This window comes from Hippocampus bargibanti, linkage group LG16 (assembly GCF_051943395.1).
Source record: "Hippocampus bargibanti isolate YZ-2025 linkage group LG16, ASM5194339v1, whole genome shotgun sequence".
Taxonomy (NCBI): domain Eukaryota; kingdom Metazoa; phylum Chordata; class Actinopteri; order Syngnathiformes; family Syngnathidae; genus Hippocampus; species Hippocampus bargibanti.
This window is the reverse complement of record NC_142749.1, coordinates 13,442,194-13,463,373: the sequence shown is the minus strand read 5'-3', so window position 1 is coordinate 13,463,373 and position 21,180 is coordinate 13,442,194. Positions and strand designations below refer to the sequence as shown.

The 21,180-nt window shown below is 39.0% G+C and overlaps 5 protein-coding genes across 12 annotated transcripts in view; 1 reads left to right on the top strand and 4 right to left on the bottom strand.

Annotated features, from left to right (window-relative positions):
• Window positions 1-103: 103 nt before the first annotated feature.
• LOC148886551 (diamine acetyltransferase 1-like) lies at window positions 104-1,761 on the bottom strand. The gene is made up of 6 exons (XM_089016570.1): window positions 1,559-1,761; window positions 1,439-1,490; window positions 1,238-1,321; window positions 973-1,074; window positions 813-853; window positions 104-735 (listed from the first exon to the last, which is right to left on the bottom strand). Exons 1-6 carry the CDS (start codon window positions 1,622-1,624, stop codon window positions 568-570), a joined length of 513 nt encoding a protein of 170 aa, XP_088872696.1. The 5' UTR covers window positions 1,625-1,761; the 3' UTR covers window positions 104-567.
• A 1,023-nt stretch (window positions 1,762-2,784) lies between these two features.
• Window positions 2,785-8,043, bottom strand: prdx4 (peroxiredoxin 4). The gene is made up of 7 exons (XM_089016567.1): window positions 7,744-8,043; window positions 6,140-6,257; window positions 5,937-6,053; window positions 4,340-4,462; window positions 4,129-4,259; window positions 3,060-3,094; window positions 2,785-2,876 (listed from the first exon to the last, which is right to left on the bottom strand). Exons 1-7 carry the CDS (start codon window positions 7,943-7,945, stop codon window positions 2,826-2,828), a joined length of 777 nt encoding a protein of 258 aa, XP_088872693.1. The 5' UTR covers window positions 7,946-8,043; the 3' UTR covers window positions 2,785-2,825.
• Window positions 8,044-8,919: 876 nt separating this feature from the next.
• On the bottom strand, window positions 8,920-17,889 carry LOC148886549 (pyruvate dehydrogenase E1 component subunit alpha, mitochondrial-like). The gene is made up of 11 exons (XM_089016566.1): window positions 17,096-17,889; window positions 15,855-15,911; window positions 15,608-15,781; window positions 13,950-14,076; window positions 13,748-13,839; window positions 12,153-12,245; window positions 11,925-12,080; window positions 10,900-10,971; window positions 10,706-10,773; window positions 10,202-10,310; window positions 8,920-10,107 (listed from the first exon to the last, which is right to left on the bottom strand). Exons 1-11 carry the CDS (start codon window positions 17,147-17,149, stop codon window positions 9,943-9,945), a joined length of 1,167 nt encoding a protein of 388 aa, XP_088872692.1. The 5' UTR covers window positions 17,150-17,889; the 3' UTR covers window positions 8,920-9,942.
• map7d2a (MAP7 domain containing 2a) overlaps window positions 15,777-21,180 on the top strand; it is a 23,894-nt gene continuing 18,490 nt past the window's right edge. For 7 of the 8 annotated variants that reach the window (XM_089016555.1, XM_089016560.1, XM_089016553.1 and 4 more), the window contains exons 1-2: window positions 15,777-15,913; window positions 17,916-17,999. The gene's annotated coding sequence lies outside the window, so the exon portion shown is untranslated. The remainder of the gene's footprint in view (window positions 15,914-17,915; window positions 18,000-21,180) is intronic. The other variant, XM_089016554.1, reaches the window with a different exon arrangement.
• LOC148886548 (pyruvate dehydrogenase E1 component subunit alpha, mitochondrial-like) overlaps window positions 18,179-21,180 on the bottom strand; it is a 4,715-nt gene continuing 1,713 nt past the window's right edge. The window contains exons 8-11 of the mRNA XM_089016565.1: window positions 20,775-20,846; window positions 20,634-20,701; window positions 19,519-19,627; window positions 18,179-19,451 (exon numbers count right to left, since the gene is read on the bottom strand). Coding sequence (XP_088872691.1) covers window positions 19,287-19,451; window positions 19,519-19,627; window positions 20,634-20,701; window positions 20,775-20,846 — 414 coding nt within the window. The 3' untranslated portion in view covers window positions 18,179-19,286. The remainder of the gene's footprint in view (window positions 19,452-19,518; window positions 19,628-20,633; window positions 20,702-20,774; window positions 20,847-21,180) is intronic.

Below are 21,180 nucleotides of genomic sequence, written 5' to 3'. Positions count from 1 at the left end.
TACTCCATTGGCTGATACTTAGAGGTGGTGATAACTCAATGGCAATGTTTCACAATGGACATTGTGTAAAATGTTTGAAAGGAAAACAAAAACGAAAGGAAACTTTTCATGTCTGCTCAAATTTAATACTTCAATACATTGGAATAAAACGTTTTCAACCAGTTTTATTTGCTCCATGACAGTTAAAAAATAAACAGTATAAAACCCTGCTGATTTTGTTTTCATTTACGCAAATGTCCCTTCCCTATTACAGTACTGTATTTCAATCATTTAGCAATTACACAGGGAAAATAAACAAGAGTAGGATTGACATAGCACAAGAGTAACTCATGTAAATACAGTAAAGTCTCGTTATATCGATATTCAAGGGAGTCCGAAAAAATATCGATATAACCGGGACTATCGATATATCCGACCCTGTTTGCATGTAATTTTCTCGGTGCGTGCATAGAAATAGTGTCGATATAACCGGGACTATCGATATATCCGATATCGATATAACGAGACTTTACTGTATATTGATCAAGTCTGCCTATAGAAAACAGAACCGGATTAACCGTAAATGTTTTATTTGGCGGTCATTTTCAACAGCTCCTCCTTCTCAATGGCAAACAGGCGCCAACCTTCCTGAGAAGAAAGGTCAGCTGCCCCTCGTCTCTTGTAGAATTCAATGGACTTTGTGTTGTTTTCTGCCACGATGAAGTGCATGCTGCTGCATCGAGTCTTCACTGCTGTCTGTGGCAAGATGTACAAAACACATGAAGACTAGTACACGCAAGAGATTAAAGGTAGCTGTTTACTGTAGCATTTACCTCACTCAACATCTTCAGGATATCTGAGCCAATGCCAAAACCTGACCAAAGATTGAAATTATGACGTAATTACAATAATTAATTAATTAACATACAGTGCACCTTGAACCATTCTCCAATGTTTTCTTAATATTCTTAACATGCAAGAGATAATCTTTACCCCGAAACTCTGGCATGACAAAGAAGTCCTCCAAGTACAGTAACTTTCCAATCCAAGGGTCATACGTGAAGTAGTACATGGCAAAGGCAATGACTGTGTACCCTGGTCGAGAAGATAAATACGATTTAATAGAGGAAATTTTATTTTACATAATAATAATACATTTCATTCATAAGCGCGTTTCAAAACTCTCAAGGTCACTTTACAGTCAGAGGAGATTTTAACCCCCATGAACTAAACCCTAAATGGGTTTTATAGCTTTTACCTTCTGCCGTTTTGTTTTCCTTTGGCACCTCAACAACTAAGCAGTGGTAGAATGGCTGATCTCCAAAGCCATCTTCAAGTAAGTCTAAAAGAACACAGATTCTTATTTTTATGGGTATACAATAATCATAATCACAGATTTCTAAGCACCTTTAAATGTGATTAAAGTATTGACAACCGCACATTGAGATAAAACAATGACCTTTTTCCGTCAGGATGACCTGCTCCTCCATCTCTTCAAATTTTGCAAGTTCCTACAAGGCAAAAATATCATTTTTAATGGAGACCACTTTCAGTAATTCAAATGTTATAATAAACTTACCTTTATGAGTCGCAAGATATCACACACGTCGTTAGGTTGGGCCGTCCGTATTATAAATTTGGCCATTTTCTTTTTTTCCCTTTTTTGCCTTTGCTCACTATCCCTCTAAATGTGAATAAAAGCAAAATTTGTTTCTTCATCCGCTCCTCAGGAGTTGACCCCCCCGATGAATCAGAACAAACAACATAGACTTGAGTTTGCTTCGCATTCTTTGCATGCGCTATATATAGACTTTGTGTTCAAAACAATATTCCATATATGGGTATGCCCGTCATTTCCTTGGGAGAGTATATAGGCCTGATCTTTGGAATGATGACGAAACTGCATTGTGATTGTACCCTAAAGGTAAACATTAATCAGACCTGGAAAATTTCCAGTCAATTTAACAGTTGAAAGAAGACATTGTCCCGCATACATGACACCAAACAAAGAGTTAACATATCACCTGTACTCCGTTATGGTTCCCGTAAATGTCAACAACCAGTAAAACGTTTTTTTCTTCTCCCGGATTGGATGACCCAGATGACTTGGAATAAACAGTTAATAAGCAACACGTGATATGGTACATTGCTGACATCGGTACAATGTTTTATTGTAGAAATTAACTGCTAAATTAATAACCCTCCCTATGATGACGGCAACAGGTTCAGGGTGTCAAGTGGTTTGGAAAATGGATGGAAATACAGTGATCCCTCGCTTCTTTGCAGTTCTTTTATCGCGGTTTCAGTGCATTGCGGATTTTTTCGCTCACGGAAAAAACGTTTAGAATAATTTAAAGAAATGCCAAATGACTTAGGTTTTGTACATAGCTGTAGCTTGATTAGTTCCCAGCACTGATGTCACCCGATGACAGCACAATATCTCATGGTTTACAGCCATGTGGTTGGCTGTGCATATCCTGTGACTGTAAAGTATCCTTGAGTTTTGAAAGGTGCTTATAAATGAAATATATTGTTATTATTAACTTCTCAACCCCCCCCCCCCCCGTTATTATAATATAACTCTACTTTGCGAATTTTCGTCTATCGCGGGAGGTCCCAGTCACCAATAACCGCGATAAACGAGGGATGACTGTAGTGTTTCGTCCAATGATTTCTGGGCGCCACCTAGTGTTTAAGCGTGGTAAAAATAAAAGTGTAAAAGAATCTTTCCAGTCCAATCAATGTCACTTACTAATTCTGTTTGATATAAAAACAATAATATAAAAAATTGACCAGACAAGAGTATTACCAAAAGATATTTTATTTGAATTTTCAAATGCATTCCATCAGTTCAGTTTATCAAAATACTTCAGTTTGCCTGAAGGGTCGGGAATGATCTGCAGAGGGAAGAAAATCAAATTAAGGTCCAGTAAACAATTTCAATTTAATATGATATTACAATATTTTAGCCTAATAGGTAAAGCAGGTGTGTCTTAAAAGTGGGGGCGGAGGGGGATCTGGTGAATATTGTGAATGCAATGTAAACAACAAGACGGTGGCTATGGCTCAGTCATACTCACTGTGGCACTGCCTGGTTTCCATCCGGCTGGACACACTGAAAACATTCATTTCATTACAGTTTCGTACTTGAGGATAACATCTGCAACAATCATGTGATCAGCTAAAACATGTACAGAGATACCTCAGCTTACAAACTTAATTGGTTCCCAGAAAGTGTGTGTAAAGCGAAAAGTGTGTCTTCCAAACATTAATTTGGATTGGATTTGCCTTTATTAGTCTCACAGTGGAGAAATTTACATTTCACAGCAGCAAAGTGATGAAAGGAATGAAATTTCCCATAGGAAACCATTAAAAATGAAAATAATCCATTTCCAGGTCCCCATAAAACATAATTTTCTACTAAATAAGCCTTCAAACTACACAAAATATACCTTATTTTATGTATAATAAATGTGCTATTGTATTGTGATTAAAGAAATAAACAGTACTGTATAATAAAGTTGTTTTATTTACCTTTGTGATGGTTGTTGATGTAGTTGCCTCTTGATATCAGAGTGAAGTTGCCGTGCTTTCTCGGCGATAATACCCTCACTCATACTCTCCCCTGCTAGCTGCTTTTCGTTAATCCAAAACAACAAAAGTTTTTGAACTTCTTCTATTGCCTGAGACCGTTGCTTAGACAACACAGAATCACCCTTAGCCACACGTAGCAATGGTCAACGTAGCATACCGGTAGTGGGACGCTAAGTCACACAAATGCACACCTCGTTCGTGTTTCTCGATGCTCTCCTTCTTCTGCTAGACCGTAATTTTGGGGTCTTTTTCGGTCCCATAATAGCAAATGTATCCATGATAACAAACCACGTACGCACTCAGAGAATGAGTGTGTGGAAAAGTAGTCCGGCAGCCACGGTGGCGCTGTTCGGCTGTGTGGTTTGATGTTCTTTTGCCGAAAACAAGTTTGGCAGCCATTGTGGCAAAACTAGTTCGTATGCAAAGATTATATTCTCGCATATTTAATGTTCGTAAGGTGAAAAGTTCGTTAGCTAAAGCGTTCGTAAGCCGAGGTATCACTCTGTCTAAAAGTTCACGACTTTTTCATCTACCAGTTCAGTGAGATCAATCTACCTTCTCCGTGTTTGTCAGTGTACTGGAACGCTTGCACCAACCGAAGCGTCTCATCCACGGATCGCCCAACTGGAAGATCGTTCATGGTGATCTGCCTCAAGGTGCCTTTGTCGTCAATGATGAAAAGTCCCCTGAAACACACAAACAGCCACTTTTTAACATGAGGTATGTGTAAAAGGTAAAAACATTGAAACTGGTTTGATGATTGCACCTCAACGTGTGGCCCTGATCTTCCAAGTAGACTCCGTAGTCTTTGGAAATCTGGTGGGTGAGGTCAGACAAAAGAGGGATTTTCATGGTTCCGAGTCCTCCTTGCTTCCTGGGTGTATTGATCCTGGCAAAGAAAGTCATTGGGAGCATAATTATTCTTGTAATTCATTCACCGCCAGACCATGTGCAAAAAAATGTGTCCACTCCAAGTGTCAACGTTTTTGTCATTTTCACTCAAATTGCAGGACCCATAGAATATTGAGTTTTAGGACTACATTGACGTTCAATGCAGCGTAAGAAACCTTAGTACAGGGGTGTCATCATTTTTTTGCCGCGGGCCACATTGTAGTTTGTCTCTCGCGGGCCGTTATGAATTTGGGGAAGCAATTACAATGTTTAAATCCCTTCAAATATTACATATAGATCGCACAACAAATTAATGACTAACTAGTTTTCAAATCTGAAGTCAAGAATAATGACTGTTATTGTGGCTTACATCCAAAAATATGAAATTCTGGTAAGGATTTTAGCAAGGAATTTCATCATGGAATTTTACAAATTAGATTTGCTTTCGCGGGCCGAAAAAATGATGTGGCGGGCCGGATTTGGCCCCCGGGCCTTGACTTTGACACCAGTGCCTTAGAATATCTTCTTTCATCACAAATAAAACAGTTAATTTCTAAGTTATATGGGTCTGGAGTTATATGAGCTTGAAATGAGGGTGGCTGTCCAAAATAAATTCAGGAATTGCAGTTATTGAGTTAAATTGGAAACATTCAAAAAGCCCAAAAAATTGATATTGATTATGGGGTCAGAAAGTCAAATTAATGAATTTGTTAAAATGCATCTGGATCTTCCCCAAAGTAAACATTTAATTATTTCATACTTGATCTTTGTTTTACTCCCTGTTGCTGTCTACTATCTTTGTGACTGCTTTATTTTCTGTATATATGTTAAGCGGTTTTTTATAGCTTCAGCTGTTGGTAAAGCCGTTTATAAATGGAATGTATCATTATTATTATTATTGTGCTGGGGGTTCCCAATGAATTGTTTAGTGAGCTATTAGCTAGCTAACTGGCTCTAGTTGGGTATCTGGCTAGCTATTTATTTGCTATCTATCAGGCTAGCTATCTAGTAAGCAATCTATTAGGTATCTATTAGCTATCCATTAGCTCGCTAGCTAGCTTTCTATCTATTTGAGTTTCTTCCGGGTGGCTGCCACTGCTCACCCACAGAAAAAAACGTATCCTGTGACTATAAAGTGACCTTGAGAGTTTTGCAAGGCGCTTATAAATGGAATGTATCATATCATATATAAATCAATATGTATTGTATTACTTAGCACGATGAGAAAGAGGGTGAATGCTACGTTTTAGTTTTGTCCATGAACAAAGCTCAATTGTGGATGGAAGGAGGTTGAAGTAAAGCTGTCGTTGAAAGGCTGATGGAACATCACACCATTAACGTTCCGACAGGTTGTTGTAGCAAGTAACTATTCAATACTGTAAAATGTACAACCATTTTTTTTAATTCAAACGCCAGGTAATGATATAATTCTATTTTCCAGTTGTGGCTGTGATGAGATCATGTGAGGTTACCAGGCCAAGTGGGTGAACTGGGAATCCACAGAGCAGGCAACCACTTCTGTGTTGATGGCCTGGAACTCATGGACGCGGTCACTAAAAGCGATGATTTCAGTTGGGCAGACAAACGTGCTGGGGGTTGAGAGACAAATACAAAGCCGTTTCACTTCTTTGCTAAAGTTAATTAAAAAAGTGACGTTGGCATTAAAGTCACTCACAAGTCCAGAGGGTAGAAGAAAAAGACGAGGTATTTCCCTTTGTAGTCTGACAGCTTCAGCTCTTTGAATTTACCGTTTATGACCGCTGTTCCTTCCCAGTGTGGCGCCGGCTTTGAAACTGCAAGATAGTCAAAATGTTTTTTGATAAAGCCACTGTAGTTAGTTCAGATTAGACAAACTGTCTTTTCATCAGTGGCAGGCTGTGGATTTCATCGCTTGGCCTTCAATAGTGCTATGTCTGAATCAATCCAGACTGAACAAAAGTGTGGTACGCCAAGTGTGTATCACGCCAATATATGATAGCCAAGAAATAACTGACCGACCTTTGTTAATGATGTCCATTTTTTCTTTAAAAGTACGTCTTGAAAATGGCTTTAACAGAAAATCTCCAATCAAATCAATGTTTTCTCCTCCCTCAGCCATTGTCGGTTGACAAAACTGCTATTAAATCAACACAATATATTTGCTTATGAGCTTGCTACCGATACAGTGTGCTAGCTCCAGTATGCTATTGTCACTAGTGGCTCGTGATCAAGGCGGTTTTCACAAACTATGATTGGCTCGTGACTAGCCAATCATAGTTTGCGAAAACTCTGACATTGACCCGCGCCTTCAAGCAGGCGTTGGTACCCCTTTTGGATTGAATATGCCTTTATTAGTCTAACAGTGGAGAAATTTACATTTCACAGCAGCAAAGTGATGAAAGGAATGAAAGTAGAAAAACAAAATACATGAGCTGCTGGAAAGGCAGCCACTCTCGCGGCGCCGTCTTGAAGTCAAAAGAACAAAAAAAAAAAACTAAATAACAAATAATATGACAGCATAGAGACAATATGACTAACAAATAATATGACAGCATAGAGACAATATGACAAAACAAAGACACAGAGAGACATTCATTCTTCAGGACTTGCTGTACCCTCTTTGTGATGACATGAAGCAGTTCTAGATGAAAGAGGAGAGGATCAAAGCGTCTTTCCACCAGTGGATCAGGGACATCATGGTGGAATGTGCGCGTCGACTACAAGCTAAATGTTGAATTCATGGACAAAATATAATTAAGAAAATATAATTAATCTGTGATTCCAATAGTCTTAGGCCAGCAGAGAAGGCTTTGTATGCTTTCATGGTCCGCCACTGCTTTTCATATATTTAATAACTATTTAATTACATGTCAGTAACAATAACTGGATTCTAATCATATTTTCACTGAAAAAAAAATCTAAATTTAATTGCAACAGTACGATTCGGCCCTACCAGGAAGGAGTTGGAACACGTGTTCTAGTTTCATCCAACCCGTTTGTGCTTCTTTGCCCAGCACCGTCATTTGTGCGTTTGAGTGGGGGTGGAGGGATGAAGACAACAACATTTAACAATGACGTGTCCTAAACCAAATGCACCAACACCTCCATTTCAAATCTGGACTAGTACCTATGTGCAATTTCCCACCATCACCTTATTGGAAAGAAACAACGATAACAAAGCAGGCTTGAGATAGCTTTTAAACATTTCTATTGTCCTGACTACTGCAGCAGGAGCATCAGCACGATGAATCCCTGATGATTCACGATTTCATAAAAAGGCAAATAGCTCGATAGACTCACTTTTAGCTTGACTGAGGTGTAGGGAATGATCTGAAACGGGCACACGGGAAGCCTCCCCAGGATAGACGTGTCCTCCCGCGTAGTTGTGACACTGAGCGTTCTTCACCTGGGTTTCTTCTTCAGCGGAAGTGAATGTGACGAAGAGCAACAAAGCGGCACAAAAGAGTTCCTTCTGTAGTTTGAGGTTAACGGAGGTCCCCATCACGATATTCCTTTGGTTGTACTTAGATACGGCCGCGTGACTGTAGATGCTGGTTGTGTTGTGAAGGATTCTGTCACAATTGCAGACGCTCTTCGTCTTCGTGTATTACGGCAGTTTTACGTTCTTGCTATCGCACGACTGCCACCTTCTGGAGATAAATATATCCATTAATTGACAACATGAGACGGGAAACGTCTGCTTTTACTTTCGGCTTTTCCCTTCAAAGTCAAGTCAAAGTCAGCTTTATTGTCAAATATGCTAATATGCATGACATACAGCACAGATGAAATTACTGTCCTCTCTGACTCAGCGTGCAAGGGGTCGCGACAGCAAATCAGTGTCCTCCATCTTTAGAGGTTTGATCCGCATGTTTGTTTTTGGCCAAGCTTTTACGTCGTCGGATGCCCTTCCTTCCTGACACAACCCTCTGTATTTATCCGGGCTTGGGACTGGCACAAGAAAACGTATGTCCCTTTGTGGATACAGAACAAGCAACTCGCTCAGTAAAAGCCTCCCAAACACAAAATGGTCATCGGCACAGCAATATTCAAAAAAGCAAAAAGTATACTCACCATTTGATGACAATGCTCTGATCTTACCGTGAAATGGGCATCTCTTTTCCTACATCACATCACAAACATAACTTCAAAGTCCTTTAAGATGCTTTATCTTCCAGTCATAATAGTAATAATAATAAATAAACAAACAAATAAATAAATAAAGCAGTTATTTCTAAACTGTTCAATTTGCAATGGCAAATTTTTCAGAAACTAAGTTGAGATCAAAACTATCCCCGCAAAAGCTTAAACATTTGTCAGTGGTGAAATCAGTGACTGACTGCCACATGTTTTAATAATAATAATAATAATAATAATAATAATAATAATAATAATAATAATAATAATAATAATAATAATAAATTTCATTTATAAGCGCCTTTCAAAACTCTCAAGGACACTTTACAGTCACAGGTTAAGTCAAAGTCAGCTTTATTGTCAAATATGCTAGTATGCATGACATACAGCACAGATGAAATTACTGTCCTCTCGGACCCAGCATGCAAGGCACTTATAATTACTTAACAAACATAAACATGAAAACGCCAATTTGCCGGGAGAGGGGAGCCGCTGCGTGTTCACGCGCCGCCATCTTGGGGAAAACAAATTTAGAAAAAATAACAAATATGACAACACATAGTCATTCATTCTTCAGGACTTGCTGTTACCCTCTTTGTGATGACATGAAGCAGTTCTAGTTGAAAGAGGAGAGGATCAAAGCATCCATGTCAGCAGTGGATCAGGGACGTTAAGTTTTTCTGCGGGTGAGCATTCGCATTCACTCACTCAACCCGGAAGTAACACTTACAAACAGAAACAGATGGACTTGGACAGAAGTATACCACCTTAGTGCAAGCATTTATTTTGAAGATCAAGCAGAACACCAACAGATCTGGAGAGACAGTTTGAACTATCTGATCTGAGAAGTCTGTGCAACAGCCCTTCTCCAGAGAGGTCCAATACTTCTCTGTCTGTCTAATCTAGTCTCTCGTTTTTATAGTGAACTTGTTGACAACAGTTAAGACTATGTGTGGTTGCGGTTTACAAATATCAGCATGTGTATGTGAGAAGTGCAGGCGTTGCTTCCGCTGTGGTTCTCTTGTCTCATGACCAGTTGAGATGCGTCCCCAGCTGTTGTTCCGGTTCTTCCGGCTCCGGTTTGTCTTGGTTTCCTGTAAACTGGTAAGCATCTGCGCTTTTTTGCTCAAGCTTGTGGTTAACTGCTTTTGCAAGCTATACGTGTCAATGTGCATGTGAGCGGCGTGTTGGCTGTGAGCTGGCTGTGACCTGGCTGTTTCCTTTTCACCTCGCGTTTGAATACATTGTTACTGAGCATATGTGTTTATTGCTTTTATGCTAAATTGCTATTTGGCAAACTGATATTTTATCTACAAAACGTAATTTGTTGTGGATCTATTTTTTTTCTCAGCTCGTTCCACTTTAGCTCACAGACTTCAACTTGGTCCATGGGTTGATGCCGCGTACAACTTGTGGTCCACAATTGCTGTAGATGTAGTTGCACAGTTCTTCTACTGAGGGTTCAGGGCTTTGGATGGCAAATTGTGTCGCTTCTTCAATGTCCTTTGTGATTTGCTCATCAATCTGCTGCATGAAGCGAAGCACAAGAATAGCATATTTTTTTCCCCCGAAAAAAATTCTGCTGAGCTTCCTTCTAGTACGACAGGCAGTACTTAGTTACCCTTAATTCCTCTGTGCTGGCCATGTTGTTTCTGATGATGTGTGCCTCAAGTTGCAAGATGGGGTCTCTGTTTTTGCGGACCTCATCAATCTCCTCCATTGAGCGATACCTGGGAGATAAGGAAAGAGGAGTACGCAGTATATCTCTAATAGATACAGAAAGTCTGGACATCAATTTTTAAACGATTAGTCTTATTTTACCCCTTTCTTAAAAAAACATATTTTCCATTCCATTATTTCCCATGTTGTTTTGGTTACTAAATCCAGCCCACCATTACTGTAGTGGAACTTAATACTTGCACAACTAAATATCAAAAATGAAATCTATTAACAAGATGTGATACATCACACATTTATGTGTTCCATTCTTGAAAGAATGGAACACTAAAATGTGCCCGAGCTGACATTCAAAAAACATTTCATGAGACTTATATAAATACTCTCACCATAATTGCACAGTGCTACCACCACTGAAAATGTGAATATTAAATATGAAGACTTTTACTTGTCGTCATTGTCACCGTGATAGTGTCCAAAATAGCGATAGGTCTGAAGCTCCAAAATGATTGGACCCTTAGATACAAAGAAATAACATATAGTCATCAATTTAGCAAAACATTTTAAATATCAATTACACTGTCAGCAAAAAAAGGCAGGATGAGGAGAAAAGAGGATAAAAATAAAAGAATACTTTCTTACTTTCCCAGACCGACAGTGATCAGAAGCAAACCTGGTTGCCTCCCTAACACAGAGGATGTCCATCCCATCCACCTGGAGACGCATCAATGGGTCAATGTAGGTTATCAATAGTCAAAATACTGAAGAAAATATTTTTAAATATCTTTCACAACTTTTTTTTTCTTATTTTCATCTTATTTTATCCTACAGGTGTCAAAGTCAAGGCTCAGGGGCCAAATCCGGCCCTTCACATCATTTTATTCGGCCCGCGAAAGCAAATCAAGCATGTCAAACGCCAGACTGCTTGTTAAAGTCCGAACCCAAATTTCAAATGGTCCCATTTAAACCACCATAACAGTTGTCTGTGTAAGCTCTCAGTTGTACAGGAGTGGTCCATCGATGAGAAGCCATCATCTGTACAATTTTGAAGGTTTCGGACGTTTCGCCTCCTATCCAAGAGGCTTCGTTAGTCAGGAATGTAGGAACTATCAGTGGGGCCACAGGGAGGGGTCCTCTGCTCCCCCCAACCTGAGAGTAGGGACCTATCATAGCTGTGTCCGGCGCCGCCATGCCTGGACATTAGGGATATATAAATAGGGCCGATACGACCAGTCAGACTTTAGTTCGCTGACGAAGCCTCTTGGATAGGAGGCGAAACGTCCGAAACCTTCAAAATTGTACAGATGACGGCTGAAGAAACCTTCTCATCGACACAATAACAGTCATTATTTTTAACCTCAAATTTGAAAACGAGTTATTGATTAATTTGTTGTGCGCTGTATATGTAATATGTGGTGGGGATGAAACGTTCTAATGGCTTCTCAAATTCAGAACGGCCCTCGAGAGGAAATCGTAACTACAATGTGGCCCGCGGCAAAAAAATGACTTTGACAGCTCTGTTTTACCCCTTTCTTAAAAAAACAAAACATATTTTACATTCCATTATTTCCTATATTGTTTTGGTTACTAAATCCATAAGGACATAACATGCAAATGATAATATGTGGTTTCATTTTACGATTTTGAGCAAGACTGCAAAACTTTACCCTGAGCCCAGGAATGAAATCCCCTCTGGTGTAGAAGTTGGTATTCACATTACTTCGCTCCACCGCAGTACCTTTTGCATATTTATTATTCTCACAGACGAAAATGACAGGTAGCTTCCAAAGTGCTGCCATGTTCATGGTCTCAGAAACTTGCCCCTATTGAAAGGTTATAGGTCAAGAGGTCAAGTTGTTGATGAATGAACAAGAAACACTTTGCTTACGTGGTACCTGGTTGACTGCACCGTCACCATAGACGCAAACGCACAGCTCGTCCGTGTTCTTGTACTGGCACGCCAACGCCAGACCGGCACCTAAAGGAACCTGGGGAGAGCCCAAATGGAGTCGGATTGGCATTTACGGTACGTCAAAGTGAAAGTGTCCAACCAGCACGTTACTTTCCCACTTATATCCTGAAAAAAATATTTAACAAAATAAGATGCTCATTACTACCTCATTCACTGCCATTCACAAATGGGTAGTGAAAATATGACATCGCGCGCCATTCCCGAATTTGTTCAAGTATTGGTTTTCCTTGCTGGGGTGCTGATAAAGTGCTGGCTAGACCTCTGGCAAGGTGTTTCCCTTCCACAAGGGGGCCAGCTTCAGCTGTTGTTAAAGCGTTACATACCAATATGTATGTATTGCATTTTATTTTGGACAGCTGCCCTCATTTCAAGCTCATATAACTTCAGGCCAATATCATTTAGGAATTAACTTATTTTATTTATTTATTTTATTTTTATTCATTTTTTAATGAACAAAGAGAGTCGAAGATTTCTTACGCTGCATTGAATGTACAGACGCTGCCCAACTTACAAACGATTGTAAGGTGAATTTGTTCGGAAGTTGCTTCAGTGCTATATTTCGTGTGAAATGTATATTTAAGGCTTACATAACTATATTTAAGGTTTATATAAGTAACCTGTATTGGTTTGTACTGAAAAATAAATATTTGATATTTAATTTTAATATTAATTAAAATAATATTTAATATTTAATGTTCTACATACTTGGCAATAAAGATGATTCTGATGATTCTGATTCTGATATGCTCTTGTCAGAGATGTTCGATCGGAGACTGTGGACAAAGACTCGAACCCAGAAAGATTGTCTTTCTACTGCCGGCATGAGACGTAGCCATTCATGGCCGACGGCAGAATTCTGCAGCCCTCTGCCAAGCTATTTATTGAGAGTAGATGCAAATTATAGTGATACATTAGTAAAAAAAAGTTTTTTTTTGATTACAATACCACACCCTTTGAGTTCTAAGCACGAACAGCTGTAAGCAATGAACATTGTCTTTTCCATGAACTGATAAATTTGTAACCTGGCTAAAGAGCTCTTCCTGTGAAGGAGTTTCGAGTCGTGAATTATTCCTGTGATAAGGAGTTTCCCAAGTCCTAAATTATGTACAAGGCCAGATCTCCTAGATGAAGATGACAGTTTAACAAGCTGTGTCTGTTGACCTCAGATTGACCCCAGGTTGTCTGTGCTTCAATTGTGTATTCGAGTCACACATGTTGACTAAGCATATAACAGCATGAAACTTTTAAATATGATAACTTCTTATGCTCCATCAGCTCTTTAAAGATATCTACATGTACAACTGGAGAGAATACTACATAAGTTACTACATATGTTACTACAAAATGTTCGTAACTCGAATGTTCGTAAGTAGGGGAGCGTCTGTAGTCCTATAACTCAATATTCTCTTAGTGGGTCCTGGAATTCGAGTGACAATGACAAAAACCCTGGCACTGTAGTGGACACATTTTTGCACATCTGTCAGTGAATGAGCTAACATAGATTACTCTGTGCGTTACCTGAGATCCAACAACGCCAAACCCCCCATAGAAAGATTTTGTGTACATGTGCATGGATCCCCCTCTGCCTTTTGATAGTCCCGTTTTTCTGCCTAAAAACAATCCAAACGATTAGCAATTCATCCCAAATTCTCTGGAAATTTCTGCTTCAAGATTCAAACTTTGTGTGTGCTTTCAAGCAAGTTTATCTTCTCATGCTTACCTGCAAGCTCAGCCATCATGGCCCGAAGAGAACCCCCCCTGGTGAATACGAAGCCATGAGTGCGATACCCAGTTATGAGATGATCAGTCGGTTTAATGGATGCCTCAATCCCAACTGCGCACGCTTCCTGTTAGAAGGAAAGAAAAGGGGGTCATTTTACGTCCTCTCGCAACGTTAACATTTGGCCTGAACAATATTTTTGCCGTTTATAGGTCACAAATTCCCAACATTTTTTTTGTCTTTTATTTTGATAAACATAACACAATGTACCAAAATGTCGCCAAAAAATGTACATGATACATTGATTGATGAAAGAAATATTTTTGGGGAAATAATTACTGTATTTTCCGGTGTATAAGGCGCACCCAAAAGCCTTAAATTTCTTCAAAAGATGACCCTGCGCTTATATGTGAAGTAATATTGAGCCTCAAAAGGTCTCGCAACTACTATCATCAGCCACCAACTCCATTTGCGCCTGATAATGCGGTGTACCTTATATTTGGAAAACTTTTACATATTTATATATAATATTTGGGGGGAAAAATCCTTCATTGAAGATGCACCTTATATTCCGGTGCTCCTTATATATGGAATATATTTGAAATTAGACCATTCATTGGGGGTGCGCCTCATACTCCGGTGCGCCTTATACACGTGAAAATACAGTAAGTGAAAGTTACAGATTTTTTTGCAATATAAGGTGCACCTAAAAGAAAATATTTTTTCAAAAGCCGACCATGCGCCTCCTAATCCGACTTATACATGGAAAACTTTTACAAATACGTCACTCATTGAAGGGTGCTAGAGATTAGACAGAATAATAAGTTATCATATTTAAAATTTTCATGCTGTTATATGCTTAGTCAACATGTGTGACTCGAATACACAATTGAAGCACAGAGAACCTGGGGTCAATCTGAGGTCAACAGACACAGCAAGCAAGTTAAACTCATCTTCATCTAGGAGATCTGGCCTTGGACAGAATTCAGGACTTGGGAAACTCCTTTATCACCGAAGCAATTTACGACTTGAAACTCCTACACAGGATGAGCTCATTAGCCAGGTTACAAATTTATCAGCTCATGGAAAAGACAGAACACCTATGTTTTATTGCTTACATCTGTTGGGGCTCAGAACATTCCAGGGGTGTGGTATTCTAATCAAGAAAACGATGTTTTACTCATGTATCACTTAAATTTGCATATACTCTCAATAAATAGCTTGGCAGAGGGCTGCAAAATTCAGGCGTCTGTCATGAATGGCTGCGTCTCCTGCCGGCAGTAAAGACAATCTTTCTGGGTTCGAGTCTTTGTCCACGGTGTCCGATCAAACATCTGTGACAAAGGAGCCCCTTATAATGCGGTGCACCCTATGTATGGAAAACGTTTTAAAATATCGTTGTACTAAATTCATCCTGTCTACTTGATATCTAATTTAAAGCAGATTCTTAACTTACAGACAGTGTATTATACGTGTTCAAATACCTGACATGTTTCGGCGTATACTTCCGCCTTTGTCAGAGTGTGTATGACACTCTGACGTCTGTAAGTAAAGAATCTGCTTTAAAAATGTTTTAAAATATGTCGTTGAAGGTGCGCCTTACATTCCAGAAAATACGGTAATCATTTCACGTTTTGTTCACATTTGCTGTACGCCACCTGGCCAGTATATAAGTGGCAGATACCCCAGATGATCATCTCGTCAAACAGTTGTTTTGTCTTGAGCTCAAAACTCCGAATCGTCTCCATGTTGTTGTAATATTGCAGCGCCTCATCACGAGTCAGAAGCACGTGAGTGGAAGGTGCCTCATCCAATCGATGGACGTCACATTTCTACAGCAAAAGAAGAGTGTACAGTACTCAGCATGGAACGCATACATAAGAATACGAGACCCTCCTCTCCCACCTTTATTTGAATGGCTGCCTGGGTTGCGAAGCTCACAGATCTGAGGACTGCTGACCCCTGTAAGTAAAGCCGCCACTCAAAGTCAGTGGAGAGCCTTGCATGTCACTCCTAGGCCTTCAGTAGTGCTACACCTGAATCAATTCACAGCTGTGAGTGTTCTGTGATTTACAACACATCCACTAGAGGGTGCTGTTCGCCAGGAAATAACGTGACTTGAAGAAACGTATGAAATACTGTCATTAAACTGTTAGAATGTTTTACTATGAACATGTGAATTCATGAAAACTTTATAAAATGACAGTATTATTTGCTATTTTTGCTAGCTTTGCAGCTGCACAACCTTTCTTAATGATCCGTCTATTCTTGAAAAGAATGTGTGCTAGCTCTGGCCAGTATGCTATTATCACTAGCGGCTAGTGATGCTGTACTATGATTGACTAGTGACTAGCCAATCACAGTTTGTGAAAACTGACTTTCCAGCGCCTTTCAGCAGGCCTTGGCTTGCCAACTCGAAATGTGATTGGTTAGAGTGTTTGGTCGACACATTTGTTGCAACAGGTCCTGCAGAACTAATTGTGAAGGCGTCCAGGTCGATTTCTGACCCTGGTAATCATGGCTGAAATATGATTGGTTAAGCTTACACACGAAAACACATCTGGATGCGGCACAACAGGGAAAAAGCGAATGAAAGGAAGCTGAAAGACAATTTGGAATTATTTAATAAGAATTCAAGGACAAAATATAATTCACATCAGTCCATGATTCAGATATTTTTAGGCTAGCAGAGAAGGCCTTGAAGGCCCACCATTGCTCAAAATACATTTTATGTTGCATTTATCGAACAAAGCCCATCAACCGAGATTATTCATTTTTCTCATTAACTAGCTTGCTAAATGACTTATGGGCGTTTAGATGAACTGATGGGGGTACAAAATCGGAATTCATGCTGTTGGGAGTGGTCGTGACATATGTAAATTAGGGTGAAGTATGTCAAAATTTATTTAGGTGAGTATTTAGCAATCTGGCAATCTCACGTAAAGATAATCTGGTGTCCAGCAATGTTATTTTTGAGGGAATGGAGAGAAGATTGGGGTACCCGGCAAAAACCCACGCAGGCACAGGGAGAACATGTCATTGAAAATCATACCTCTGCACTGTGAAGTTAATCACGATGTGGACAAAATATTAGAAGACGACAAACAAAAAAACAAACTAGAGCTTAATTCACAATGGGCGCATACCTTAAGGCCAGGAAGTGTCCTCTGTGTTAAGATGCTCGAGAAAAAGAAAGCCATTGAGCCGCCTCGAATCCACGATGAACAAACTCATTCTCTTAGACATACATTGTGTAGGCTTATTGTCAGGGCACGCCTTGACTTGGAAGTACAAAGCCAACCAACCAGTTCTATTTTAACAGATAAGGTTGCCACCTAATTATGCAGATAGATTTAGAGGACAACCGACACCATTTTTTTTGTTTCCTAATTGACATCAGAAAAACGTTTTTTATCATCTAAAATACCCAAAACACGCAGGCTGATATTTTTAGTCAAATGAAAAACACCAATAAAAATGAAGTGTCCAAAAACGACTTCAAAATGAAACCGGAAATGGCCAGTTTCAGAAAGTCCCGGCGCCAGTTCGTGATGTCACGCCAAGACGTCTTGCCTTGCTCGAGAATCAAAACAATGGCTTCAGATTCGGAGATGCTTTCTTGTTATTCATCCAGTTATGAATATGATTCATATAGTTTTGAAGAGGAAAGCATAAATGTTTGCAATCGATTAAAGGAGTCCTCCCATACCAATTCGAGCCGTCAATGACAGCAATGCACCACCCAGAAAATGCACAAGATGGCGCCCAAGCTCCGTTGGAAATGGGCTGATTTGTCTGCTGACAAATGTGTCAACTAGTATCAAATAGTAGTCTTGGTGCAACACATGATTCACCATCGCGTTATTTATGTGTTTTCCTTCTAATTTCGCCATCTACACGGATCAACACGAAGTTTTCTGACCAAACAAAGTACCGCAAAATGCATATTGTCACTTTCTCTGTCAGGGGCGTTCCAACCGTGACGTCACGAGGGAATCGTCATCAACTCGAAAACAAGACTTCCAGAATATTCAGCGTGAGTCTTAAAAGGTAAAATATAGCTTTAATATGCGGTGGAATCTTTGTAAAACACGCTCAGTAAATGTCATTTGAGGTGATTTTACAAATTATGGACACAACTTGTCCGGAGGCGTCGGTTGTCCTTTAAATGGTTTGCATTTCATTGGTTTCTTGAACATCGGGTAAAATAAAAGAAACAAAAGCGGGGAGATGATTTCAGATAGTTTATTACGATGCGCTCGCTTGAAAATCGTCATCCTTCTTTCCACGTAACAGATATCAATGGCAGAGCGAGAATCCAAGCTGCATCAAAACAGGATTAAACATTTTCAATGTCTTTTTTTTGGGGGGGTAAAATAATATACTTCTCACATCACGGAGAAAAACCTGAACACGTTACATACGTACTTTGTTCATTTTAAGCGTTGCTTGTAGTTTAGCTGTGATCTGCTGTAAGTCTTCCAAATTCTGAACTGACAGGAATGTGAATACCAGTTTTTATTGTTACTGTGAAACGAATAAACTTATGAAAGGCAGGTTTGTTAGCTTCTCCTGTCAAGTAACCCAGAGGTGTCAGAAATACAACCTGGGGGCCATTTGTGGGCTTGTATTGCATTTTTCAGCTACCTGAAGCATTTATGAAAAAAATGACATTTGACATGGCTTGCAAGGTGAAAAAAGGGGAGGGGTTTAAAAAAAAAATAAGTGCTACTATTTACTAATACATTATTTTCGCTTTTTTTTAAGTTTCAATTTCAGATTTAAAACTAGTTTCTTCTTCCACTTCCATCAAGGCTTGATTTCTGAACATTAATGATAATCAATAAATTATTTTTAATAATAAAAATAACGTTTTTTTTTACTTCAAAATGGCACAGCGATAGTGGCTGCCTTTCCAGCAGCTCCTGTATTTAGTTTTTCTACTTCTTTCTTTCTTTCCGTTCCTCTTCCTTTTATAACATGGCTGCTGTGTGTGAGACGAATAAAGGTACATCCAATCCAAATTACAACAGAATGCTCTTGTTTTGATTCTAAATAATAATAATAATAATAATAAAAAAATAAAAATAAAAATAATGGGGGGGTGTAAAATGTAGCAAATAATTTCTTGATTTTAGTTTGGACACCTGATGTAGCCACATTTTGTACGTTTACTTCAAGAGCTGTTTTAAAAAGAAAAAAAAAAACATGAAACAAGTAACCGAGGCCTCAGGTTGTGGATTTAAGGTATGTCGAGCATTTACATAACATATGCGAGAAAGTTTGCTTTGGGGCAGTTGTTTTATATTGAAGTGGAGTGCCGGAAAAAAAAACAAATTAACTGAGAGACTTCAGCTTGGTCCATGGGTTGGTGCCGCGCACCTCCAGGGGTGGATTGTTGTGAAAGATATGGTTGCACAGTTCTTCCAGTGGCGGCTCGGGATCCGTGGTGGCAAACTGAGCAGCATCTTCGATTTCCTTCCTCACCTCAATGTCAATTTCCTACAAAAAAATAGTGCAGAGGTTCACTCAATATGAAACAATCTGGTTTTTTTGCAGTCGTTGCTACCTTGAGCTCTTCCACACTAGCCATGTTGTTGCTAAGCATTCTGTCCTTCAACAAGGAGATAGGATCGCTCTTACTGCGCACTTCCTGGATCTCTTCGCGGGTCCGGTAGCTGCAAAGGGCAAATATGGAGTGTTGTGAGCATGCACAAGAACAGTATTATGTGGCATAGTAGTGCATAGTAGCACAAAGTACTTTTAATTTGCTATTTTGTGTTTTCTGAGGAGGCCTTGAAGAAACTGCTGAAAATATTTGCTATTTGGCAAATATTGTATTTAGCCTATAGATATTTCCATATGAATTTGATACCATCAACTGGACTATTAGTGCTACTTGTTGTTTTATTTATTTGTGTATTTATTTATTTTTAATCAGAATCAGAAAGCCTTTAATAGCCCCACAATGGGGAAATTTGCAATCTATAGCAGCAAAATTGAAAGGGGTGGAGGTGTGAAAAGATAAGAAAAAAAAGTATTCTATAATAATAATAATAATATGTTTCATTTATAAGCGCCTCTCAAAACTCTCAAGGTCACTTTACAGTCAGAGGATTTTTTTCTGTGGGTGAGCAGCGGCAGCCACATGTGCCAGCGTTCACTCAACCCGGAATAACTCAGATAGATAGAAAGCTAGCTAGCTAATAGCTAGTTAATAGATAGCTAGATAGATAGTTAATAGATAGCATAATAGAAAGTATAAAAATACAGTATAAAAAGTCTATTTGATATACTGTATGCAATTATTGACTCGACATAAGGTGGCTGTGCCATTTACAATGCATGAGTCCAGGTTTTTTTTATATTAGTTTATTTATTCATATATTGTTTGTTTATATATTCATCTATTTATTGGTTTGTGTATTGGTTTATGTAGTGGTTTATGTAGTGGTTTGTGCAGTGGTTTATGTCGCGGTTTATGTAGTGGTTTATGTAGTGGTTTTGTCGTGGTTTAGTAGTAGTTGATGTAGTGGTTGATTTATTCGTCTATTTATTCGTTTATTTATTCAGCTATTTATTTGTCTATTTATTTGGCTATTTATTTATTTATTATATTATTGTAATATCACATTATGTGTCTGCTTGCGTCTCAATTCCGGCTACAAATGACTCAGCAATTACCTGACACCAGGATCGCTCATACTGTGACCGTGATAGCGATACGTCTGAAGTTCCATCAATACGGGGCCCTTAAAATAAAATAAAAAGTTAAGAGATGGGGAAAAACATAATCTGGATCATCATTTCATATCTCAAACGTACTTTCCCTTCTCGACACATATCGGCTGCAAACCGAGTTGCTTCCCGAACACAGAGGACATCCATCCCATCCACCTAAAATCAAAATACAGTAAAGTCTTGTTATATCGATATCGGATATATCGATAGTCCCGGTTATATCGATGCTATTTCTATGCACGCACGGAGAAAATTACATGCAAACAGGGTCGGATATATCGATAGTCCCGGTTATATCGATATTTTTTCGGACTCCCTTGAATATCGATATAACGAGACTTTACTGTAATTGCAGAAGTACCGGTAATGAATGCATTCAAGGTTGCTAGGAAGCAGGATAATAATATACATTTCATTTATAAGCGCCTTTCAAAACTCTAGTCCTCGCTCTTAATTGATTTTAATAAACGCAGTCAAGCATGTTATGTCT